At 43.3% G+C, this 27,104-nt stretch overlaps 1 protein-coding gene across 3 annotated transcripts in view; it reads left to right on the top strand.

Moving 5' to 3' along the window:
- LOC140201218 (tetratricopeptide repeat protein 7A-like) overlaps positions 1-27,104 on the top strand; it is a 260,896-nt gene that overhangs the window by 45,953 nt on the left and 187,839 nt on the right. For 2 of the 3 annotated variants that reach the window (XM_072264960.1, XM_072264961.1), the window contains 3 exons: positions 1,860-2,026; positions 3,474-3,537; positions 25,650-25,787. In XM_072264960.1, coding sequence (XP_072121061.1) covers positions 1,860-2,026; positions 3,474-3,537; positions 25,650-25,787 — 369 coding nt within the window. Of the gene's footprint in view, positions 1-1,859; positions 2,027-3,473; positions 3,538-18,374; positions 18,639-25,649; positions 25,788-27,104 lie in introns of those variants that run through there. The other variant, XM_072264962.1, reaches the window with a different exon arrangement.

Here is a 27,104-nt window from a genome sequence, read left to right as displayed (position 1 = left end):
GGGGATTCAGAAAAGTCATTCATTTTTGAGAGGATGACATGTTGATGCTTCAGATGCAAGCTTATGCAGCTTCATCTAGATTCGATGCCAGTGAAATATTAGTTGAGCAGACCTAATTTTATGTTTATAAGAGACATTCATGTTGTTAGTTTAGCATGAAATATCTTCAGTTTCCTGTACTCTGAATATCTGCAGTCAGAATTTGCATTTTACTTTTAATGTGGCTTTTTAAAGGACCAAGAATAAGAATTAAAGTTAACTGTAAATGTAAAAGACATTTTGAAGAAAACACATTGTAAATGTGTGTTGTTAATAAGATGTTCCTTAAATATTTTTTGGTATTAGTGATTTAATTTCTGATACTAATATGTCATTTTTTTATTATCAGTCTAGCCAGGTTAGTAACTGTATTGCCTTCAGAAAGAAAATAGTTTTCAATTCTAAAAATCCTATCAATTCTAGTTCATATCAAGAAGATTAATTAGAAGGAAAGAGACATGAATATTTTGCAGTATTTTTCAGGGTAATGGGACATTCCAAAGCACTCTACTACCACTAGACTTGGGGAATAAGACAGGCCTACACGTCTTGATTGGGTGAGATGTGCAGGATTTTCAGTAATACATACGTGCACTTTGCAGAAGTCATCGTGGGAAATGACAGCTGTGCCTTTCCACCTCCCAGCAGCCCAAGGAAATCTAAGTTATAGTACCCTGACTACCTCTTCATGGCACACCACAGTGAGAACTTGGTACAGCTAAAGGGTTGGCCTTGGGAGAAAATGTGCCAACTTGCAGCAGTTAGTCCTTCCTCACAGGAACACTCTTGAGCTCGATTGCTTAATAGTAAGATTCTGGCCATTGCATGTATTTGGAGGGATACCCCACATAAGCAGAATTTCATAGCACCCATTCTCAGACATCCCACCTCTCCCGGAAGTTCCGGGAGTCTCCGGCATATTAATAGTGGCTCCCTGATGCCCACAAATTATATATAATATCCGGGAAATCAAATTTTCGGGGGGCGGGGAGGGGAGAGAGACAGAGAGAGAGAGAGACACAGAGCAGAGAGAGAGATAGATAGATGGCAGACTGTTCCAAAAAAAGAAAATATAAAACTTACGTCACCTCAGACTACCCTAAAGTATACCCCTGCCTAATAGGGGTCAAAAATAATGACAGTGTTGCTCGCTGCACTGTTTGCAACAGTGACTTTTCTATTACCCCATGGTGGGTTAAGACTGTAAAAGGCATGTTGAGGTGAGTTTAACAGGTGTCATTCGTTCATTAGCATAGCTGACGTTATTTAAACTAGCTGGCTAGCTGCTAAAGAGCTACTCTATTGCAGACATCCCACCTCTCCTGGAAGTTCCAGGAGTCTCCTGCAAATTGATGGTGCTACCTCCCTGAAATGAGTTTTTGCAGGGTGAGATGTCTGCATTCTGTACTGTAATCTCAATCTCAAGAGTCATTTGACCTCACAATACCATTTTGCCGAGCAGGCAGCATTCTCTATTAAATGGGTTCCAGGGATACACTGTATGTAATTTATTCTTTTGAACTAACTTCTATTTAATTGTTTCAGGACAAGCAAAATAGTTCAGTGTATTTTTATGGGTCTATAATTTGAAGCTATGATTTGAATCACGGATTGCATTTTGATAATCTCAGGAACAGAGAAAATAAAAGAATACTTAATTATCTGTAAAAAGCTTAAAGCTTAGTCCTATTAAACACAAGTTCATTCTCCAGAGCAGTTGCAAATGATGCACTAATTTTATTTTGAGTTTCTTAATGATTTAGTTTGTAGAGTGCTGTGCTTACTTTTTTAATACATAAGTTTATTATCCTCTTTCACAGACAATAGCCAAACAACTGGCTGAGGTGCTTCTACACAGCCTGTGTGAGGACTGCTACTGGAATCTATTTTCAGACCCGCCTTCTGAGCTCATTACTGAGGAAAGTGGACCTTTTTCAAGTGTTGGCTACATTAAAACCACTGGTCCTCAGCTCTACCAAGGAGACAAGTATGTGATGAAAATTTTATTTATTTGTATAAAGCAATACTTATGAACAAAGTGCTTGTGATGTTTAAGAATTTTTACGTCAAACTGAAGTAATTTTCCCATTTATTCTCATAAACTATATGCCATATATTTAACAAAACTGCAGGGCTATCACAAAATCAAAGTATAGTCATTCTTGTTAGTATGTTCTGAAGTATACTGCAAGAAATTAACATTAATGCTTTCAATGCCTTGCTGTCTCCATAATTTCTTCCACATCTCGCTATAGTTTAGTTAATTTCATGCCGGGAGGGAGAAAATAATTCTTTTGCAATGAATGATACAGTATTGCACGCTATCATGGAAGATATGATTTTGAACAAATAATAGTACTTTCATCATGTTTAAGAAACAGTACAAAGAAGCAACAAATCAAACATGTTGGTCTCTCCTGGCCAAACTGATTCCAAACGTGATAGAACTAATTCCATCTATCCATTAATCAACTCTATCTGTAAACTTTTGTAAACACTGTAAGTGCTAGGGGCTGATCAATTCAGACAGTGATGTTGATTGTAAGTAGGGCTGAACATCCAAAGTGCATGGAAATTGCTGAAACTTCCCTTCAAAGCAATTACTCACCTTTTTCTTTACTCTAAGCAGTGGAAACAACAATGCAAAGAACAAAACATAACAAAAATAGAATAACAGGTCTGAAAGTGAGCTATTTTTGAAAATGTAAAGATTTTGTACCTTAAAAATCAAAGCATAAAATGCTAATCTATGGATTGGTTATTTTATCTAAACTCCGAGAGTGTTTGAACAATCCTTTCACCAAAGCCAGTCTCAAAGCAGCCAGATGTATTTTCATGCACCTTTCTGTCTATGCATCGTGTTTTAGCAAATGAAATATGTGAAGTACTTACTCTATTAAAGTAAGAAATTTTGAGAGTAATTACCAGTCTAAGCCAGTGTTGTATTTTTTTTGTAAGAATAAGATAAAAGTCAATCCTTTTCTGACCTGATGTGAAAAGGTTTGAGGAATTTTTGCTGGTCATATAAAAGGAGCAGGCACTCCATCTGCTTTTTTGGTGCAACATCAAAGCAAGGACATTGAGATCGTACGGGGGAAAGTAACCTTTGCCTTCTTGTAGGTGAGATTGTAAAGCAGCCATCAAAACTGGAGTCATAATCTGTACAGTGTAGTTATGCAATACATAGTTCATTTATGAACTCAACTTATGGTTGCTTGTTTCTAGTAATCATCACCGATTGTGTGGCAAACAAATAGGAGACCAAGTATAAAGGTGCATCAGAGCATTATCATTGAATGGCACTGAATAATGTTTATATATCTTATCACTGATGAATAATACATAAAATCTGTAGACACTAGCTCGCTTTAACAATGAAAGGAAGAAATTATGCAGGGTGAATTTGACCTAATTCAATGCAGTCTTTTTCTCAGCCTTTTCTGCCCACGGGATATTGTTGAAGAAGCACTCCTTCTCCTCCTAATCAGCGAGTCGATGGTAAGCAATGTCGATAATGAGAATAGAACTTCCAGTCTTTCGAATCATGAATTTTTATGAATTTGGTCTTGAGCTCATCAACAAAACTGTGAAGAGAAACTCAGCTACATTACTAATGTCAAGTGTCTCTTGGAAAAATAAATGCCTACATCTACAAATCAGTTTCTCTTGGAATAAAACATGTATAAATTCTTTACAAAGTCTCTGGTACTTTCTGACAATTTAGTTTCATTGTTATTTTCATTGTACTCTACACAGTCACTTGCTTCTTTGCACTTGTGTGGTGATTGGGATGAGGCAAATGATTTGATCTTTGTTGCCTCTTAATATTTGAAGGTTTGCTGCCAATCAAGATACCTGCATATTAAGAAGAGACCAAAGTTATATTCTGGAGAGAGTTAGATGGATTATATTCCAGATTTCTTTCTGCAGACAGTTTGTTTTCAAGGTTTTCCATTAAGAATGCAGTTGGATTTCTGTTTATTTTTGTTGATGAGTCCATGATATCAACTGTGGAGAGAAGCAATGTGGAAAAAAATTGGAACTGCTGGGACATGTTGTAATGAGTTTATTTTGATATCTAAAATATGCAAAATTTTGACTTGTTGAAATATGGGATACAATAAATATTACTGGATTATAACATAATTGGGGTAAGGAATCATTAAGAGAGCTTGCACAGAAGCTGCACATTTGGCTAGACAAGTGAAAGATAATTAATAAAAGTCAAATTGAATTTTTGGCTTTATATTCAGAACAGTATAATCAAACTCATAGATAACACCAGATATTAAAAGGATGCTCAGATTTTTAATTGGTATATAAAAAGCAACGGTGACAGAGTTTGTAGGCTTGGTGGCTGCTGTCAGAGTAATCTTGATGAATAATATCATTGTATTTTGTAGACAGTGTATGCTGCATCTACTATGCATTGATAGTGGAGAGAATGAGTGTTTAGATTGGTTCTTGGGATGCCAACCAAATGGGCTGCTTTGTTTTAGATCGTGGCGAGCACTTTGAGAGTTATTAGAGCTGGATGAATACAGATAAGTGAAGACTATTTTATCATGCTTCTGATTTGCACTTGTAGATGGAAAAATTTGGGAATGCTAAGAGGACAGTAGACAATAGGTGCAGGAGTAGGCCATTCAGCCCTTTGAGCCATCACCACCATTCACTGTGATCATGGCTGATCATCCACAATCAGTACCCTTTTCCTGCCTTCTCCCCACATCCTTCACTCCGCTATCTTTAAGAGCTCTCTCTAAGTCTTTTTTGAAAGAATCCAGAGAATTGGCCTCCACTGCCTTCTGACACCCAGTCTCTGATCTGCTCTTGCACCATATTATTACCTGTGATTGGTCCAGTTGAATTTATGGTCAGTTTTAATGCCAGGATTTTGATGTCAAGGGACTTGATGGTAGTTGTGCTATTGAGTTTCAAGGGCAGGTGGTTAGATTTTCTCTTGTTGGAGCAGGCTATTGTGTGGAACTTTTGTGGCATGGATTTGTAGCTCAAGCTGCAGAAAAACAGTTTCAAAAACTGCAAGAGTGAAATTAAACAGAAAATTAGGAAAGCAGATAATATTTAAAACAAAACCTGGCAATTAACATCAAAGAAAATCAGAAACAACAGGAATTCTGCAGATGCTGGAAATTCAAGCAACACACATCAAAGTTGCTGGTGAACGCAGCAGGCCAGGCAGCATCTGTAGGAAGAGGTGCAGTCAACGTTTCATGCCGAGACCCTTCGTCAGGACTAACTGAAGGAAGAGTGAGTAAGGGATTTGAAAGTTGGAGGGGGAGGGGGAGATCCAAAATGATAGGAGAAGACAGGAGGGGGAGGGATAGAGCCAAGAGCTGGACAGGTGATAGGCAAAAGGGGATACGAGAGGATCATGGGACAGGAGGTCCGGGAAGAAAGACAAGGGGGGGGACCCAGAGGATGGGCAAGAGGTATATTCAGTGGGACAGAGGGAGAAAAAGGAGAGTGAGAGAAAGAATGTGTGCATAAAAATGAGTAACAGATGGGGTACGAGGGGGAGGTGGGGCCTTAGCGGAAGTTAGAGAAGTCGATGTTCATGCCATCAGGTTGGAGGCTACCCAGACAGAATATAAGGTGTTGTTCCTCCAACCTGAGTGTGGCTTCATCTTTACAGTAGAGGAGGCCGTGGATAGACATGTCAGAATGGGAATGGGATGTGGAATTAAAATGTGTGGCCACTGGGAGATCCTGCTTTCTCTGGCGGACAGAGCGTAGATGTTCAGCAAAGCGGTCTCCCAGTCTGCGTCGGGTCTCGCCAATATATAAAAGGCCACATCGGGAGCACCGGACGCAGTATATCACCCCAGTCGACTCACAGGTGAAGTGTTGCCTCACCTGGAAGGACTGTTTGGGGCCCTGAATGGTGGTAAGGGAGGAAGTGTAAGGGCATGTGTAGCACTTGTTCTGCTTACACGGATAAGTGCCAGGAGGGAGATCGGTGGGGAGGAATGGGGGGGACGAATGGATAAGGGAGTTGTGTAGGGAGCGATCCCTGCGGAATGCAGAGAGAGGGGGGGGGGAGGGAAAGATGTGCTTAGTGGTGGGATCCCGTTGGAGGTGGTGGAAGTTACGGAGAATAATATGTTGGACCCGGAGGCTGGTGGGGTGGTAGGTGAGGAGCAGGGGAACCCTATTCCTAGTGAGGTGGCGAGAGAATGGAGTGAGAGCAGATGTACGTGAAATGGGGGAGATGCGTTTAAGAGCAGAGTTGATAGTGGAGGAAGGGAAGCCCCTTTCTTTAAAAAAGGAAGACATCTCCCTCGTCCTAGAATGAAAAGCCTCATCCTGAGAGCAGATGCGGCGGAGACGGAGGAATTGCGAGAAGGGGATGGCATTTTTGCAAGAGACAGGGTGAGAAGAGGAATAGTCCAGATAGCTGTGAGAGTCAGTAGGCTTATAGTAGACATCAGTGGATAAGCTGTCTCCAGAGACAGAGACAGAAAGATCTAGAAAGGGGAGGGAGGTGTCGGAAATGGACCAGGTAAACTTGAGGGCAGGGTGAAAGTTGGAGGCAAAGTTAATAAAGTCAACGAGTTCTGCATGCGTGCAGGAAGCAGCGCCAATGCAGTCGTCGATGTAGCGAAGGAAAAGTGGGGGACAGATACCAGAATAGGCACAGAACATAGATTGTTCCACAAACCCAACAAAAAGGCAGGCATAGCTAGGACCCATACGGGTGCCCATAGCTACACCTTTAGTTTGGAGGAAGTGGGAGGAGCCAAAGGAGAAATTATTAAGAGTAAGGACTAATTCCGCTAGACGGAGCAGAGTGGTGGTAGAGGGGAACTGATTAGGTCTGGAATCCAAAAAGAAGCTTAGAGCTTTAAGACCTTCCTGATGGGGGATGGAAGTATATAAGGACTGGACATCCATGGTGAAAATAAAGCAGTGGGGGCCAGGGAACTTAAAATCATCGAAAAGAAAATCAGAAGTTGTTTTATAAGTACATAGATAGCAAGAGTATAAAAAGGAAAGAATTTGGCCAGTAGGGACATAAAGAAGGCTTGGAGGCAGAGGATGGACTAAGGTTCCTGATCCATATTTTGTGGCGAATCTTTGTGAGACTTGAACATAGGGTACATGATGAAGTTTGCAGATGAAATACATATCCTGTAAAGCAGAGAGCCGGAGGAATCCTGATCCCAAAGTAAAAGGGTTCATCAGAAATCGGCCAATTCTGCCAGATTAGTCTCCTAAATGTTGAGGGCAAAATCTTCTTTAGTGTGGTAGCTCATAGGCTGTCAAGATATCTGCAAAGAAACCATCTGATTGATACGTCAATCCAGGAAGCAGGGATCTCGGGCTTCTCTGGCTGTCTGGAACACGCTTGCACCATCTGGCATCAGATCCAGGTCACCAAGGAGGAGGGAACAGATCTTCACATGGTGTTCCTGGACCTCGCCAACACCTTCAACTCAGTCCCTCATAACCTCCTCTGGACTGCTTTTGATTTCTTCAGGGTCCCAGTGGCCCTTCCAAGCCTCGTTCCAGGCCTACTTCCAGGACGTGCAGCTATGTTTGACAACAGCAGATTACACCACAGTGTGGCAACATCTGGATGTGGGAATCATGGCCGGTTGTACCATCTCCCCGCTAGCCTTCCCCACGGCCATGGAGGTGACCATTAGAGCATCTTGATGGGTGGTTGGAGGACAGTGCATAAGACCTGGCCTGAGGCTGCCACCTATCAGAGTATACATGGACAATCTCACAATACTCACCACGACCAAGGCTTGTACTGTACGCCTGTTGAGAAAGCTTCAAGAGAACATTGAGCAGGTTCAGCTGAAGATCAAGCCGAGCAAGTCCAGAAGCATCTCTATTGTCAAGGGGAAGGTGGTAGACCAACGCTTCTACATGGGCGATGAGATGATTCCAGCGGTCTATGAGAAGCCTGTGAAGAGCCTAGGTCGGTGGTATAATGCATCCCTCAAAGACACAGAGCAGGTAGATCAGCTCAGGAAAGACGCCGTCGGTGGCCTCGAGAGCATCGACAGAACCACACTCTCTGGCAAGTTGAAGCTCTGGTGTATGCAATTTGGGCTCCTTCCATGCCTCATGTGGCCACTAACCTTGTATGAGATTCCAATCTCAAAGGTGGAAAAGCTGGAGAGACTGATCAGCTCATACATAAGGAAGTGGCTTGGTCTTCCCAGGTGCCTCAGCAGCTTAGGGCTCTACGGCAAGGGAGTCCTAGAGCTACCCATTTCCAGTCTTTCAGAGGAGTACAAGTACGCCAGAGTAAGACTGGAGATGATGTTTACAGAGGCGAGTGATCCATTTGTAGCACAAGCTGCCCACATCCTGGATACTGGGAGGAAATGGACTCCATCAGAAGCAGCGAGCAAGCAAAGGCGGCACTCGAGCACAGGGATGTCGTGGGCCGAGCGCAGCAAGGGAGGAGCGGTCTTGGCCTTGGGGACAGTACACCAGCCTGGAACAAGGCTGCTCCGTCTCAGAGACGCAGGCTCGTGATGCAGGAAATACTGAGATACGTCGGCAGGAGGAGGCAGCAAGGTGCGCAAAGGCCGTCACTCAGGCAAGGCAAGGGCAATGGATGAGATGGGAGGGAGTGGAGAAAAGAAAGATCTCCCGGAAAGAGCTGTGGGACATGGGGACATTCAGAGCGAGCTTCACCATCAGGGCTGCCTACGATGTCTTGCCGTTTCCCATGAATCTCAGCCAGTGGTATGGAGAGTACCCTGCGTGCTCCCTCTGCCCGACTTCAGCAACACTAAAACACATTCTGGTGGGCCGCAAGACCAGCCTTACTCAAGACCGATACACCTGGCGGCACAACCAGGTGCTATGGTGTCTTGCAGCAGTGCTGGAAAATCGGTAGATGAGCGTCAACGCTCTCCCTCCCCCTTCATCCCACTGGCCGTTAACAGCATTCGTCCTGGAAGGTGAGGGTCAATCCAGACTCAATACATCGAGACCAGATACCGGGCGGCTAGGCGGGGCACATGATTGGAAGATGGTGGCAGACTTAGGCCAGAGGCTCTGCTTCCCAACTGAAATTGTGCAAGCCACCCTCAGACCAGACCTTGTGCTATGGTTGGCCTCGCTTCATCTCATTTACATCATCGAGCTTACAGCGCCGTGGGAGGATGCAGTGGAGGAGGCCTACGAGCACAAGAAGCTGAGGTATGCTGAGCTTGCAGCCGATGTGCAACAACGTGGCTGGAAAGCAAGGGTCCAACTGGTCGAAGTAGGCTGCAGAGGGTTTGTAGCCACATCACAGGCATACAAAGCAGCCCCCCCCGCCCCCATCTTGGCCACGCTGACCACATATCTGTCATGTTAACACCAGCATATAAACCACTACTTAAACGTATGAGAGCAGAGAAAAGAGAGATAACGGCCTGGCCAAAAGGAGCAGCCTCAGCACTACAAGACTGTTTTTTTGCACACAGACTGGGACATATTCAGAACAGCAGCCTCCTATGATGACCATACAGATATTGAGGAGTATGTGGAGGCAGTAATCAGCTACATAGCCAAATGCACGGAGGATGTCACTGTGATGAAAACCTTCACCGCACATGGTTGTAAAAAGCCATAGATGACAACAGAGGTGCGTTCATTACTGAAGGCCCGTGACACAGCCTACAGATCGGGGGACACGAGTGCGCTTCGCTCAGCCAGGTCTGCGCTTTCACTAGGGATCAGGAAAGCGAAAAGGGCCTACGCGGGCAAAATACATGGACACTTCTGTGACACAGGTGACACCAGATGGATGTGGCAGGGAATTAAAGCTCTGACAGACTCCAAGATCAGGCAGAAAACTGATGACAGAAAACTCTCTTCCAGACAGGCTTAACAATTTCTTTGCACGCTTTGAAGCATCAAACACTACAGCAAGGGGGAGAGCCAGTCCCTTTTTACCATCTGACCAGCCGGCTCCAATCATTGATCCAGAGCAAACACGGAGGACCCTTGCCAGGGTCAACCCACGAAAAGCGGGAGGTCCCATCAACGTCCCTGGACATGTGCTCAAGGAATGTGCTGATGTATCAGCAGATGTCCTGACAGACATTTTCAACACCTCCCTTAGTCAAGCTATTGTCCCCAGATGCTTCAAAACCTCCACAATCATCCCTGTAGCAAAGAAATCAGTTGTAGCCTGTCTGAATGATTACCGTCCCGTTGTCCTGACCCCCGTAGTGATGAAATGTTTTGAACGGCTTGTCAAGCCTCATATCACAGCCAGCCTCCCCTCATCGCTGGATCCTCTACAGTTTGCTTATCGTCCAAATCGCTCTACGGAGGACGCAATATCCACCACACTGCACACAGGTCTCTCTCACTTGGACAACAAAGACACTTATGCCAGAATCCTGTACATTGATTTCAGTTCAGCGTTCAATACCATTATCCCACAGAGACTAGTGGAGAAACTGTCGCTGCTTGGCCTTAACACTGCCATGTGTCGCCGAATTCTGGATTTCTTGATGGAGAGACCACAGTCAGTACGTGTTGGCAGGAACATCTCTGACTCCATCACACTGAGCACTGGATCCCCACAAGGCTGTGTGCTTAGCCCATTGCTGTTTGCACTGCTAACACATGACTGTGCAGCCAGATTCAACCTGATCATTAAATCTGCTGATGATACCACAGTGGTGGGGCTCATCAGCAAAAATGATGAAACAATGTACAGGGAGGAGGTCAAGCACCTAGAGAGCTGGTGCAGTGATAACAACTTGATGCCTAATGTCACCAAAACCAAGGAGATGATTGTCGATTTTAGACGGTCTCAGCCTGAGCACATGCCCCTCGGCATCAGTGGCTCCACAGTGGAGGCATCAAGTTCCTTGGGGTGCAGATCTCGGACAATCTTACTTGGTCCAGGAACACCACTGGGATTGTGAAACGGGCCCAGCAGAGATTGCACTTTCTGAGGAAGTTTAAACAAGCATCACTCCCCACTAACATCTTAACTACATTCTACAGAGGCGTGGTTGAGAGTGTGCTGACCTTTTGCATCACAACCTGGTACTCCAACTGCAGTGCTGTGGACAAAAAAGCCTTGCAGAGGGTGGTTAGGGGAGCAGAGAAGGTTATTGGGGTCTCCCTACCTTCTGTCCAAGACCTCTTTCAGAGTCGATGCCTCCAGAAGACACGGTACATCATTAAAGACCCCTCACACCCTCTCCATGGACTGTTTGTTCTTCTGCCATCAGGCAAATGTTACAGGAGCATCAAAACTAAAACCACAAGGCTACTAAACAGCTTCCTCCCACAGGCAGTCAGACTGCTAAATAGCTGCTCCACCTGACTCTGCTTTGGACACTTTTAACTTGCACTGGACACTTATAACTTGATTTTAACTGACATGTGGCTGTTGTGTTTTACTATTTATTGTTATGTTTATTATTTAGTTTTGTGTTTGTTCTGTTATGATTGCACTGCTCCTGAGAAACGCTGTCTCATTCTGCCCTGCAGAGCTGATGTACGGTTAGAATGACAATAAAGTTTTTTGAATCTTTTGAATTTTGAATCTTGAATCAACATCAAGGCTACTCCAGGAGTTGGGAGTGCGAGGGAAGACACACCGACAAGCAAAGACCTCTCCAGAGCTGTTGAAAAGGGTAGTCAACAACAGGAATTCTGCAGATGCTGGAAATTCAAGCAACACACATCAAAGTTGCTGGTGAACGCAGCAGGCCAGGCAGCATCTCTAGGAAGAGGTACAGTCGATGTTTCAGGCCGAGACCCTTCGTCAGGACTTCAGTTAGTCCTGATGAAGGGTCTCGGCCTGAAACGTCGACTGTACCTCTTCCTAAAAAAAGGGTAGTCAGTGGCTCTGGATGAAGAGAAAGGATTCCGTCCAGGCCTCCAAGTGAGTGAAAGGCATCTAGGGGGTGAGCCCGGGACGCCGGGATTCACTGCTGAACCCTCCGGAGGTGTCGTGGGCCTATCAGCGAAACATTGAGGAAAGAGGGCGCCCACTTGATAACCCAGAAGATGCCACCACTCACTGGGCCACCCCACAGAGTCCAGGCAGCACGTCCCAGGAGTGTAGATAAGGGATATTAACATCTAGTCCTATATAACATATCATAGTCACAAAGGGAACTGTGTCTACTGTGGCATGTTGACAGCTCAGGGTTCCATGGCTTGTAATTCATCTGACTTACCAATGTCTTTCCACCAATTAGAAGAAGCAAGCTGGGGCACGATGGGATGCTCTCCACTTGGAATGAGTGCAGCTCTAACAGCTCAATTATTTTAAAAGCTATCCAGGACAAAACAGTAAAACAATAATGCCAACATTACCTGTAATGTTCTCATAGAATGTAGAATAGTACAACACAGGAATCAGCTTGGTCTGTGATATTGGGCAGAACTAATTGACCTATTAGCATTGAATCTCTCCTGTCTGCATGTGGACCATAATCCCTCCATCCCCTTCATGCACCTATCTAAGCCTCTTGAATCCCTCTATTGTATTTGTCTCCACCACCACCCCAGCACATATTCCAGGTACACACCATCTGTATAATTTTAAAAAATGACTCACCTTGCACGTCTTCTTTGAACTTGCTCCTTTCAACCATAAACGTATGTCCTCTGGTGTTAGACATTTCAATCCTGGAGAAAAGATACTGGCTGTCTACCCTTATTTGTCCAACCTCTCCTTATAGCCTGTGCCCTCTAATCCAGGCAACATCCTTTAACAGATGCCAAATTTCAACTGCATTTGATGCCGTCTCCACCTTTGTAGGCTGCATCGCAAATGCCCAACATCAATTGTGTTTCTTGCCCCAGGGTTGCCAATTATGTCACTGTAGTGAGTTACAATGTCTTCAAAACTATTGCTTTGGCTATTCTGATTGATTGATTAATTAATTAATTATTTAACTGACTAACTAGCCAATTATTGAAACAATGGTGACTCCAGTAATCTAAGTTAGAAGTGTAATATTTATATCGTGACAAAAGGTATATTAATGTTGATTAGGACACATCTGTCAGATGCTTGTGGAAACAAAGATTTTGGGGTTATTTAGAAGGAAGTGAAGAGATAACAAATAGGGGTTCACTTTAAGCTGATCCTGAACCGTAATTGAGTCCACCTGTGGTAACAGCGGGTTTCATGCCCAGGGGAACTTGCAAAGTTTGATACAGCAGTAATAGGTTTTGTTTGGGAAAGAAGACTAAACATTGTAAATTTTTAAATTATTAATGAAGTGTATAAGGTAAACACAAAGAAGATGTTTCTACTCAGGAGCGAGTGCAAAACTGGAGTACACAATTGATGAATTAATTTAAAATTAGTTTGTGAAATACTGCAGGAAGTTTTGCTGAAATGACAAGCTTAGTAAAAAACTGATGAAAAGAATCAGACACCGTTACCTGTGTGAAACAGGTGGCCTGAAGGGCCTGTATTTACTTGAAGTTATTTTTGTGCATTCTTTGTCTGGCGTACTGCCACCAAATTAACTTGCCAAACAAGAAATCAATCCAGTATTTCCTTGTCAGAAGAGTGGTCCTGCCTTGGCCTTAATTAGCAAATGCTCGCTGCTCCTGCCAGTGATTTTATTTTAAATCAGATTGGTACTAGTTTATTTTAGTTTGATTGTGGAATTGCTGATGGTCTCTGGTCAGGATTTCTGTTTCAGAAAAATCAATTACAATTGATTTGAACAGAAGAAAGGATCTATTCAATCATGGTGACTATCTCTAAGTACTATTCATTGATTGTTTTTAGGGCAATGTATTGATTAAATAAAATTGCAGCTGATGCAAAATGTCATGGCTTATTGACAAATAATGCTGCAGATGAGTGCAATGTTGTCAGTGCACGCTATGCTAATGTGCTGATCAGTACACAGTATTTATACACACATAATTTAATGATGTAACACTGTGGATTATTAGAGAATTGTTACAATCATAATTTGCAAAATAACCATTCCATTCATTTTGTGTTTAAGCTGCACAAAAATCAAAATACTTAAGCCAGTCCTTCTCACTTCTCCATCTGTAATCTTGTAAATTTTACAAGATTAAGCATTTATCCCTGTAAATGTGATGAAGTTATTTTGTCACTACCACCCTTTCAGGCAGTGAATTCCAAGCTCCAATTATTCTTTAGTTAAAAATGATTTTCCTTTAATTTTTTTCTTATCTTTCTGCTATTGTCTTAAACCTGTATCTCCTAGTTGTTGACCTCTCTGTTAAGGGAAATGTATCTTTCCTCTTCACTCCGTCTAGATCTCTCATGATTTTTTTTTCCACACACAAACACATTAAGAGCAGGACAGGCCCCTCAGGCCTGCTTTGCCGTTCAGTTGGATTGTGGCTGATCTTATTTTAACTGCGATTCCATACTCCTGTCTAGCCCTGGTAACTTTTCAGCTATTTGCTTGTCAAGAATCAAACTCTACTTTAAAAATATTCAAAGATTGTGCTTCCACAATCGTTTAAGCAAAGGGAATTCCAAAGACTCACAGCCCTCAAAAAGAAAAAATTATTTTCCTCCTCTAAGGGTAAACGTCAACTGTGTTTTCTTTTCCATAGATGCTTCCTGGCCTGCTGAGTTCCTCCAGCATTTTATGTGTGTTGCTTGGATTTCCAGCATCTGCAGATTTTCTCATCTTTGCCTCCTCTATTTCTTAAATGCATGATCCCTTATTTTTAAACAGTGACTCCTAGTTCTAAATTATTCCATGAGGAAACTTCCTCTCCCTGTTCATCTTGTTAAGACAAGGGAATAATACTTTATTAATGGCATGTTAGTGTAGTGATTAGCACAGCGCTTTACGTGACCAGCGATCTGGGTTCAATTCCCTTTGATTCATACCTGCAGAAGGCAAATTTTCAGTGGTGTAAAGGCAAATTTTCAGATGAGGGTTGCACAGGACTCAGTAGTTAGTCCGCTGTGTTTTGTTGTTAGGCCGCAGCTTGAGTACTGTGCACAATCCTGTTTGTACATTCTTCCCGTGACCCCATGGCTTTCCTCCAGGTACTCTGGTTTCCTCCCGCACTCCAAAGACATACCAGTTGGCAGGTTAATTGGTCATTGTGAATTGTCTCATGCTTACGCTAAGATTAAATCAGTGGATTACTGGGTGATGTGGCTTGAAGGGCCGGAAAGGCCTTTTCCAATATGTCAATAAATTAAAAAAAACATAAACATGAGATACTGCAGGATGCTGGAAATCCAGAGCAACACGCAAGATGCAGGAGGACCTCAGCAGGTCAGGCAACATATATGGAGGGAAATAAGCAGTTGATGTTTTGGGCTGAGACCCTTCACCAGGACCTAAGTTAAATCTTCCTTCAGTCTCCATTGTGATGAGAAAGCTATGCCTGTAGAATCAGTCCTTCCCTATAATTATATTCTGGCAGCTTCCTTATAAATCTCTGTGCTATCACAGAGGAGGTTTATAAGGGTGCTATCTATGGATCAAGAGGGTTCAGTCCCAACCACCACAAGACCTTCTTCCACATCTTTACAGCATCTTCTAAGTCACTTGTTGCAAGGTCTTCACAGGCAAGGATATGCTTATTTTTAACCAGGGGTTCTTCCTTGCTACTCTTTCATAAATACTCTTTTTGTACAAGGGCTTAAAGATTGTGGAGCCATAAACTTCATCTCCATTTGCAGCTATTGACTCCTGCAGCTCAATCAGCGTGACTGTGGCATTGCAGTAGCCTCTCTTACAAGTGCCATTCTTTGGCAACTAAGTTTAGAGGGGAGGTCTGGCCTAGGCAGTGTGGGTGTGGTTTCATATTTTTTCCACTTTTTCACGATAGACTGCACTGAGCTCCAGCGTATGTTCAGTGCCTTTGAGATGATCTTGGACTCTTCCCCAGATTTGTCCTTCTTTGTTATCATTTCCTGCTTGTCTTGAATGTCCTTTTGTCTACATTTGGTTTGGTCTGTTGAAAATCTACCATACTATTGAACCTTACAGAGAGAGGGGGCATTATGATTTCATTGAAAACAGGTGATTCTCCAAATTTCCACACCAACAAATTGGGTGAATTGGTAGGGTAATGGTCAGTGCAGTAACTACAAAGGGGTTGAATACTTTTTCACAATATTGGTTTTTAATTTTCAGTTAATTGTTGACAGGTTTTGGAATTTTTCCTTTGATTTGACGCGATGCATAATATTTTGTAGATTAGCTCAATATATTTTAAATTTAGAAAATGAGACAGTAAGATGTGAAACTAGTTGCGGGGAATGAATACTTTTTCAAGACAGTGTATATGGCTTAACCTGGAGGCTCTGTGTAACTTCTGCTTTATTGTTGCCTTGTACCTTTAGCCCAGTACAGCACAGTACAGGCGCTTTGGCCCTTGGTATTGTGCTGACTTTTTAAACTGGTATAAGACCGATCTAACCCTTCCTCTTACATAACACTCTATTTTCCTAACATCTATGTGCCCATCTAAGAGTTTCTTAAATGCCCCTAATGTAGCTGCCTCTGGCAGGGCATTTCATGCAACACCACTTTCTGTCGAAAGGACTTGCCTCTGACCACCCCCCATACTTTCCTGCAATGACATTAAAATTATGCCCCCCCCTTGTATTAGCCATTTCCATTTTGGGAAAAAGTCTCCGGTTATCCACGAGATCTCTGCCTCTTACCATCTTGTACACCTCTATCAAGTCACCTCTCATCCTCCTTCATTTCCAAGAAGAAAGCCCTAGCTTGTTCAACCTTATAGAGCCACATTACCTCACGGCTTGTGAACTGAATCCTCTGACTAATAAAAGCCAACACATCATGTGCCTTCTTCACAACCACATCAACTTGCATGGCAATCTTGCAGATGTAAAAGTCTCAGAACTGCATTGACAGAAGCATTTTGGTCAGTTACTGAAGTGCATATCACAGATGTCATAAATTGGCGTCACAAAAAAGTAATAGATAAGCCAATGCACTTTAGTGTTATTTTTTTTTGTGTTTTTGCTTGTGTAAGGGAACTGTAACTCATCTGTGTGTCATTGCGTCTCAAGATGTTGCATCCAAGCTTTTCCAAAATTTAAAATGACAGAATGTGTAATTTCACACCCAGGGCTTAAAATGCAATATTCAATGTTCAAAATATCTTGCCAGTATTGTAAAGACAAAGCTGCACCAATGCAGATTTTCATGAGCCTTTTTTCCTTTACACCCTATCCTTGTTATATGCGTCTTCAGACAATGCAGATTCACAGTTATGCATCGAACCTATTTCTATGAACTTCTTATATGTGTCCAAAACTCACAGTTATGCGAGGCTGTTGGGACGAGAAGCACCGCTTTCCCACCAATACAAGTCACGTGCGCACGCCTCACAGTCTCACTCCTGCCAGTCTTGCATTGGTTTTGGCAGCGTGTGGATGTGCGATCTTGTGCTCTTAAACTTTTGTTGTTATTACCTACGGTGCACTGATTTTGTGCTTGAAATATGTAACTATGCCTCCTAAGCATCCTATGTCAAGTCCTGGGCCATCAGCCAAGCGGCAGAGAACCACTTTAACTCTTGGGGGGGAAAAGGTTGGAAATTATAAACAGGGCTGCGTCAGGTGAAGGTAACACAGCTCTGGGACGCTACTTCGGCCTGGGTGAGTCCACGATCAGAAACATAAAGAAAAATGCAGAGAAAATAAAAAGTGCAGTGATTGATTCATCACAAGTGTCTTCAAAGATTGTTACCAAAGTGCATAACCCGATTATGACAAAAATGGAGAAAATGCTGAGTTTGTACATTGAGCATGAAACAAACAAAAAAACAACACTCAGTTCCGATCATCTTCGTGTGAAAGCTTTGGAAATTTATGGTCGCCTTTGTTCGGAGGCTAGTGAGGAAGTGTCAAGTGATATTGTTAGCTTTAATGCAAGTAGGGGATGGTTTTATAAGTTTGTTAATTGTCACAGGCTTCACAACTTATGTGCGTGGTGAGCAAGCCAGTGCTGACCATCAAGCTGCTGAGCGCTACCCTGTGCAGTCGCGGGCTATGATATGTGTGCACACCCTCAAGGGGTTTCCTGCCTTCACTGCAGCTCTCCAGGACTGTGTGGCCCTGGGCCGTAAAATTGGTGGGGAAGGATTCTCAGTCTTGAGACTGCTGAATTCTGCTGAACTCCTGGATTCTCATGATGAAGAAATAAGTGTGGATGACCTTCTGCGTTTAACTCAGACTGAAGGTGATAACAACGATGAAGAAAAAAGTGTCAAGTTGCAGGTGAAGGATTTTACGGCGAAGCAACTGGCAGAATTTTTTAAGGCTGCGGAACACTTGGCACAAATGGCGATGGACATGGAACCAAGTTTAGAATGGAGTCAGCATTTCAGTCGTTCCCTGCAGTCAATGCTTCTTCCCTACAAGCAAATTTATGCTGAAAAACAATATGTTGTCAAGCAAACAACCCTCACCACTTTCTTCAAACCAGTGTCATCTCCTGCTGCCGGCAGTTTTGAGAGTTCTGTGAGTCTTCCTTCACCCCTTGCTGTCCTTGATGATTATGATGACCCACAACCATCCACGTAAAGCTGCCCGACACCACAACAACCAGTCATCCCCGGAGCCAACACAGCTGGCACTGTTGGTGAGTACTGTACACCCTAGTATGTTAACTTTCTATGATTTATTATGTTGACTATTACCTTAAATTGATGAAATATAATACGAATGTAGCTTTGTGGTACTGCTTTTGTGTCGTATTGGTATGAAAATGAGAATCAGTTACAGATAAAGCATACTTAGGAAGCCCTCCAGAACGCATCCCTATTTTCTCCATTTAAGTAATTATTCACGTTATGCATTTTCCATACTATGCGTCGACTGCGAGGAATGTATCCCCACATATAATGAGGATAGGGTGTATTTCTTTATTATATGTAGGCATTGTTAATAATGATCATGCCTAAGTCTCCTTGAGGAAGTGGCAGTGATACATTTCTGAACTTTTATAATCTGTAGGGGTCAAATGGTTGTTGTGATGAGTCTAGTGTGGTAGTGTAGTGGCTAGTGCTTGTCACTCTCACTTTCAGCTTTCACCCCTGGCTACCAGTCTTGCTAAAAGGAAAGTTGAAAGTCTCTCCTTGCCAGTACATAGCCTCTCCAACAGCAGGCCTCATGTAGTGCCTCCTCGCTGGCGACACATGGAAACTGAACACCTTTCTGACTCAGGCTGAACTACAGAGGACGGGGAGGAGGTCTGGCCCCTGCACTCGCAGTATGCAGGCCACCGGTGTGCGGACACGCCCTGATACTTGTGAACCAGATGCCCAGCTGTGGGTAAATGGCCTCACTGCCTTGTGGGCACCCTCGGGAGAGACGAAGACTAAAGGAGTAAACCCAGATAGAAAATCTGGATTGGAGCCCCTAAGACGGCTGGACATCATTGAACATCCTTCCGGCAGCTCCTGCAGCCAAGCTGGTACCAAACGTATTGCTTTGCTTTCCTTTGGACTACACTGGTGAGGTCGAGAGGGGGATCTTGACAACTGGGCACTTCAGGATCCCCATACTTTCCACCCAGGCCTGTGCCCTGGAGAGGTCACTCCATTGCCAAAAAAAAACCATTCTCCTTTGAGACAAACGGATGCTATTGCCATCATAATCTGTCGTGAAGGCACTCCCATAGTGCTGCTAGGTGTAATGTTAATTCAATTATACAACAATACATTGCCAGAAGTGTTACTGAAGTGGGAATTTAAGGCAGTGTTGTTCCGATATGCCTATATGCCTTTGTGTGTTGGCGTGTGGCCACGTGGTTAAGGCGTTCGTCTAGCAATCTGAAGGTCGCTAGTTCGAGCCTTGGCTGAGATAGCGTTTTGTGTCCTTGAGCAAGGCACTTAACCACACATTGCTCTGCGATGACACTGGTGCCAAGCTGTATCAGCCCTTGCCCTTCCCTCGGAAACATCGGTGCCGTGGAGAGGGGAGACTTGCAGCATGGGCAACTGCCGGTCTTCCATACAACCTTGCCCAGGCCTGTGCCCTGGAAACCTTCCAAGGTGCAAATTCATGGTCTCATGAGACTAACGGATGCCTATATATAATATGCCTTTGTAGTGATAGAGGTACTGCAGCTGTGTAGTGCTATTGGAAACATCGTGGCTGGTTACTGTAATGCATTTTGAACACAACACATACTCTGACAATACCTCCTTATGATGGAAGAAGTGAATGTTCAAGTTAATGGAGGGGACCTTTTTAACCAAGTAGTTAGTATCTGGATTGCGATGAGCATGAACGCTATTGGAGCTCATCTCATTAAGGCAAAAGGGAGTATTCCATCACACTCCTGCATTGTGGCCTGTGGATGAGAACCCTAAAGACAAGCCGCTTGATACATAACACCTAGCCTCTGACCAATTTTTGCAGCTATAGTATTTATTTGGCAGCTGTATTTAAATTACAGGCAACCTCCGCAATGTTATTAGGGCTGGATTGAATAGAGATAATGCTGTTGAGAGCAGTTTGACTTTGTCTAGTTGGAAGTGGTTAATGCCATTCCTGATGGTGCTGTTGAAGTCAGCTGTCATTTTTCAGTCCTTGATTGAATGACATCGAGTCACATAGCTCAGATCTCTCTAACTTCCGCTAGGCCCCACCTCCCCCTCCTACCCCATCTGTTACTTATTTTTATGCACACATTCTTTCTCTCACTCTCCTTTTTCTCCTTCTGTCCCACTGAATATACCTCTTGCCCATCCTCTGGGTCCCCCCCCACCCCTGTCTTTCTTCCCGGACCTCCTGTCCCATGAACCTCTCGTATCCCCTTTTGCCTATCACCTGTCCAGCTCTTGGCTCTATCCCTCCCCCTCCTGTCTTCTCCTATCATTTTGGATCTCCCCCTCCCCCTCCAACTTTCAAATCCCTTACTCACTCTTCCTTCAGTTAGTCCTGACGAAGGGTCTCGGCCTGAAACGTCGACTGCACCTCTTCTTACAGATGCTGCCTGGCCTGCTGCGTTCACCAGCAACTTTGATGTGTGTTGCTTGAATTTCCAGCATCTGCAGAATGCCTGTTGTTAGCTCAGATCAGGCCCTTTTATAACATCACAGCCAAGCGCGCCTTGGAGACTATGAGATATAGGAGCAGAATTAGGCTAGTTGATCCATCGAGTCTGCTCCGCCATTTCATCATGGCTGATCCAATTTTCCTCTCAGCCCCAATCTCCTGCCTTCTCCCCGTATCCCTTCATGCCCTGACCAATCAAGAATCTATCAACCTCTGCCTTAAATATACAGAAAGTCTTGGCCTCCACAGTTGCCTCTGGCAACGAATTCCACATAGTTACCACTTTCTGGCGAAAGAAATTCCTTCTCATCTCCGTTCTAAATGGATGCCCCTCTGTTTAGAGGCTGTGTCCTTTGACCATAAGACATGGGAGCAGAATTAGGCCGTCTGCCCCATCGAGTCTGCTCCGTCATTCAATCATGGCTGATCCTTTTTTTTTCTCCTCCTTAACCCCAGTTTCTGGCCTTCTCCCCGTAACCTTTGATGCCATGTCCAGTCAGAAATCTGCCAAACTCTGCCTTAAATATACCCAACGACCTGGCCTCCACAACTGCATGTGGCAACAAATTCACCATCCTTTGGCTAAAGAAATTTCTCTGTATCTTTGTTTTGAAAGGGCACCGCTCTATCCTGAGGCTGTGCTTCTTGTCCCAGACTCTTCCACCATGGGAAACATCTTTTCCACATCTACTCTATCTAGGCCTTTCAACATTCGAAAGGTTTCAATGAAATTGCCCCTCATCCTTCTGAATTCCAGTAAGGATAGACCCAGAGCCATCAAATGTTCCTCGTATGATGACTCTTTCATTCCTGGAATTATCCTTGTGAACCTCCTGTGGACCCTCTCCAATGCCAGCGAAGCTGAGGGGCCCAAAACTGTTCACAATACTCAAGTTGAGGCCTCACCAATACCTTATAAAGCCTCAGCATCACATCCTTGCTCTTGTATTCTAGACCTCTTGAAATAAATGCTAACATGGCATTTGCCTTCCCCACCACCAACTTGACCTGCAAGTTAACCTTTAGGGTGTTCTGCACAAGGACTCCCAAGTCCCTTTGCATCTCAGATTTTTGGATTTTCTCTCCGTTTAGAAAATAGTCCACACATTTATTTCTACTACCAAAGTGCATGACCACGCATTTTCCAACATTGTATTTCATTTGCCTCTTTCTTGACCATTCTGCTAATCTGTCTGTCCTGCATCCTACCTGTTTCCTCAACCTGCCCCTCCATCAATCTTCATATTATCTGCATACTTGGCAACAAAGCTGTCTATTCCATCATCTAAATAAATCATTTACTTACAGCATAAAAAGAAGTGGTCCCAACACTGACCCCTGCGGAACACCACTAGTCACTGGCAGCCAACCAGAAAAGGATCTTTTATTCCCACTTGCTGCCTCCTACCAATCAGCCAATGCTCTACCCATGTTAGTAACTTTCCTGTAATACCGTGGGGTCTTACCTTGGTAAGTAGACTCATGTGCGGCACCTTGTCAAAGGCCTTCTGAAAGTCCAAATATACATCATCCACTGCATCCCCTTTATCTATCCTACTTGTAATCTCCTCAAAGAATTCCAACAGATTCGTCAGGCAGGATTTTCCCTGAAGGAAACCATGCTGACTTTGTACTATGCAAACATGAGGAATTCTGCAGATGCTGGAGATTCAAGCAACACACATCAAAGTTGCTGGTGAACGCAGCAGGCCAGGCAGCATCTCTAGGAAGAGGTACAGTTGACGTTTCGGGCCGAGACCCTTCGTCCTGATGAAGGGTCTCGGCTTGAAACGTCAACTGTATCTCTTCCTAGAGATGCTGCCTGGCCTGCTGCGTTCACCAGCAACTTTGATGTGTGTTGCCTGACTTTCTACTATCTTGTCCTGTATCACCAAGTACTCCATCACCTCATCCTTAACAATTTACTCCGACATCTTCCCAACCACTGAGGTCAGGCTAACTGGTCTGTAATTTCTTTTCTGCTGTGTTGTACCTTTCTTAAAGAGTGGAGTGAAATTTGCAATTTTCTTGTCCTCTGGCACCATGCCAGGGTCCAATGATTTTTGAAAGATCATTTCTAAAGCCACCACTATCTCTAATGCTACCTCTTTCAGAACCCTAGGGTGCAGTTCATCTGGTCCAAGTGACTTATGTACCTATAGGTCTTTCAGCTTTTTGAACACCTTCTGTCTCGTAACAGTAACTGCACCCACTTCTCTTCTTTCACAGACTACATCAGGCATACTGCTAGTGTCTTCCACAGTGAAGACTGATGAAAGATACTTATTTAGTTCATCAGCCATTGCCTTGTCCCCTGTCATTATTTCTCCTGCCTCATTTTCTAGTGGTCCTATATCCACCCTCATTTCTCTTTGGTCTTAGACTCTCCCACTAAAGGAAACACCCTCTCCACATCCACTCTATCAAGGCCTTTCATCATTCGATAGGTTTCAATGAGGTCACCCCTCATTCTTCTGAATTCCAGTGAATACAGTCCCAGAGCCATCATATGCTCTTCATATGACAAGCCAAGCCCTTCAATCCTGGAATCATTTTTGTGAACCTCCTTTGAACTCTCCAAGTTTCAGCACAACATTTCTAAGATAAAGGGCTCAAAACTGCTCACAATACTCCAAGTGAGTTCTCACCAGTGCTTTATAAGGTCCCAACATTACATCCTTAATTTTATATTCTAGTCCTTTTGAAATGAATGCTAACATTGTATTTGACTTCCTCACCACAGACTCAACCTGCAAATTAGCATTTAGGGAATCCTGCACTAGGACTCCCAAGTCTCTTTGCATCGCAATTTTTTGTATTCTCTCTCTATTTAGAAAATAGTCAACCTTTTCATTTCTTCAACCAAAGTGCATGACCAACACTGTATTCCATCTGCCATTTCTTTGCCCATTCTCCTAATCTGCTTAAACCGTTCTGTAGCCTCTCTACTTCCTCAGATTTACTTGCCCCTCCACCCGTCTTCATATCATCTGCAAACTTTGCAACAAAGCCATCAATTCCATCATCCAAATCATTGATATATAACGTAAAAAGAATCAGTCCCAACACAGATCCCTCTGAAACACCATTAGTCACTGGCAACCAGCCAGAAAAAGCTCCTTTTATTCCTAATCCTTTCCACTGACCAATCCGTACCTCTGACCAATCAGCCATTGCTTTATCCATGGTAGAATCTTTCCAGTAATACCATGGGCTTGTAGCTTGTTAAGCAGTCATAGGCATGGCACCTTGTCAAAGGCCTTCTGAAAATCCAAGTACATATCAACTGGTTCTCTTTTGTCTATCTTGCTTGTTATTTCTTCAAAGAATTCCAACAGATTTGTCAGGCAAGATTTTCCCGTGAGGAAACCATGCTGACTGTGGCATATCTTATTATGTGCCTCCAAGTACTCTGAGTCCTCAGCCTTAATAATCGACCCCAACATCTTCCCAACTACTGAGGTCAGACTAACTGGCCTATAGTTTCCTTCCTTCTGGCTCTCTCCCTTCTGGAAGAGTGGACTGACATTTGTAATTTTCCAGTCTTCTGGAAGCATTCCAGAATCTAGTGATTCTTGAATGATCATTACTAATGCCTCCACAGTCTCTTCAGCCACCTCTTTCAGAACTCTGGGGGGTGTACACTGGATGCTCATGTGTTCTCCTGCATCACAAACACGTGCAGGTCAGTATTAGCCATTGTAAATTGGAAGTAGAAAGTGGTCATCAAATTGATAGTTTTACCAAGCAAGATCATGGAGCTACAGGGGTGTAGCGGTTAGTGCGACGCTATTACAGATCAGGACATTTGGAGTTCGGTGTTCAACTTTGGTGGCATTCTGTAAGAAGTCTCTGTATGTCCTCCCCATGGTTTTCCCTGGGTGCTCTGGTTTCCTCTCGGATGTACTGGGTAGGTTAATTGGTGATTGTAAATTGTGCTGTGATTGGGTTCGAGTTAATCAGGGTTATGGGGTTGCTGGGGCGGCATCGCTCCAAAGGCCAGAAGGGCCAACTCTACCTGGTATTGCTAAATTAGTGAAATAAACAAACCATTCAGTTTGAATGAAGACCTTGGACAAGCCCTCAAAACTTAACAATTGCACAAAATGGTTCATTTCAGCAATCCAAAAGTTTATTAATTTTATTCATTAAGATACAGTATAGACCCTTCCAGCCCTTCGAGCTGCATCACCAAGCAATCCCCTGATTTAATTCTAGTCTAATCACAGGACAATTTACAATGAGCAATTAACCTACCAACCGGTACGCCTTTGGACTGCGGGTGGAAACCAGAGCACCCGGAGGAAACCCATGCGGACATGGGGAGAATGTACAAACTCCTTACAGGCAGTGTCGGGAAAATTACAGTTCCCCTTTACTAGTACTTTATTATTTTACTTGTCTTTTTTATGATTGCTTCAGCTTGCATTTCCATTTTCAGGAAAGTTACGTAGTTATAAAGACTTGCCTCGGGTTAAATACCACCCTCCAGTACAGGGCTTGACCATTCCCAATATAAATAAAAATAATACAGTCAACTTTTAATTTAAGAAAATATAGATTTTTTTTTTCTTGAACATCCTTACAGGCAAACCGCGATGCTGTAATAAGCCGTGCACCTGACCAAAAGAAAGATCGCAGCATCAGCTTCGAGATTGCTTCCACGTTATATGACCTCTTGAGCATTACTTTGGGCAGAAGGGGACAGTATGAGATGCTCTCGGAAGTAAGTAGTTAAAATTAATTTGAAAATGTGCTCAATGACTGCAGCAGGTTTTCTCAGATGATCAAGTTTAATCACAATTATTGTGTAGATTTGATCAGGTTAAAACATAAGTTGTGGAGTAATTGGTATTGGGTTGCTATTGAAAATTTTCATTAATAACTGTTCACCAGATGTTAATAAGTTCAAATGGATGAACTGTAAGTTACATAATTTCCGATGCTACTGATTGTTAGGAAAGAAAGGATAGCTTGGATTGAACTGTTTTTGGTATGTTTAAATTCTCCTTCTAGCACACCCTCCCCATCTCCCACGCACACATTCAGTTTAATATGAAATATTTTGTTGTTTCTCAGAAAACAGGGTATCCACTGCTTGAAACTAAATTTCTTCACGATATTTTTCCATACAGTATACAAGACAGATAACTGGAAAATATGTTTGCATCATTTCCATCAATAATCTTGTTTACAGGGCAGTGTAGACTTATGGTAACATTACTGGACTAGCAGCCAAAGTGATGGATTCAGAGATGGAGTCCAGACCCCAGCAGGAATCAGAATCAGGTTTATTATTACTGGCATCGGACGTGAAATTTGTTAGCAACAGCAGTTCAATACAATACATAATATAGAAGAGGAAAAAAAATAAGTAAATCAATTACAACATACATATATTGAATAGATTAAGAACATGCAAAAAACAGAAATACTGTATGTTTAAAAAAAAGTGAGGTAGTGTCCAAAGCTTCAATGTCCATTTAGGAATCATATGGCAGAGGGGAAGAAGCTGTTCCTGAATCGATGAGTGTGTGCCTTCAGGCTTCTGTACCTCCTAACAGTAAGGTTGCGGTGAGAAAAGGGCATGCCCTGGGTGCTGGAGGTCCTTAATAGTGGATGCTGCCTTTCTGAGACACCGCTCCCTAAAGATGTCGTGGGTACTTTGTAGGCTAGTGCCCAAGATGGAGCTGACTAGATTTACAACCCTCTGCAATTCTTTTGGTCCTGTGCAGTAGCTCCCCCATAACAGACAGTGTTGCAGCCTGTCAGAATGCTCTTCATAGTACAACTATAGAAGTTTTTGAGTGTATTTGTTGATATGCCAAATCTCTTCAAACTCCTAGTAAACTATAGCCGCTGACTTGCCTTCTTTATAACTACGTGGATATGTTGGGAGACCAGGTTAGATCCTCAGAGATCTTGACACCCAGGAACTTGAAGCTGCTCACTCTCTCCACTTCTGATCCCTCTATGAGGATTGGTATGTGTTCCTTCGTCTTACCCTTCCTGAAGTCCACAGTCAGCTCTTTCGTCTTACTGA

The sequence above is a fragment of the Mobula birostris genome, chromosome 8 (genome assembly GCF_030028105.1).
Source record: "Mobula birostris isolate sMobBir1 chromosome 8, sMobBir1.hap1, whole genome shotgun sequence".
NCBI lineage: Eukaryota > Metazoa > Chordata > Chondrichthyes > Myliobatiformes > Myliobatidae > Mobula > Mobula birostris.
This window is presented reverse-complemented; position numbering and strand designations above follow the sequence as displayed.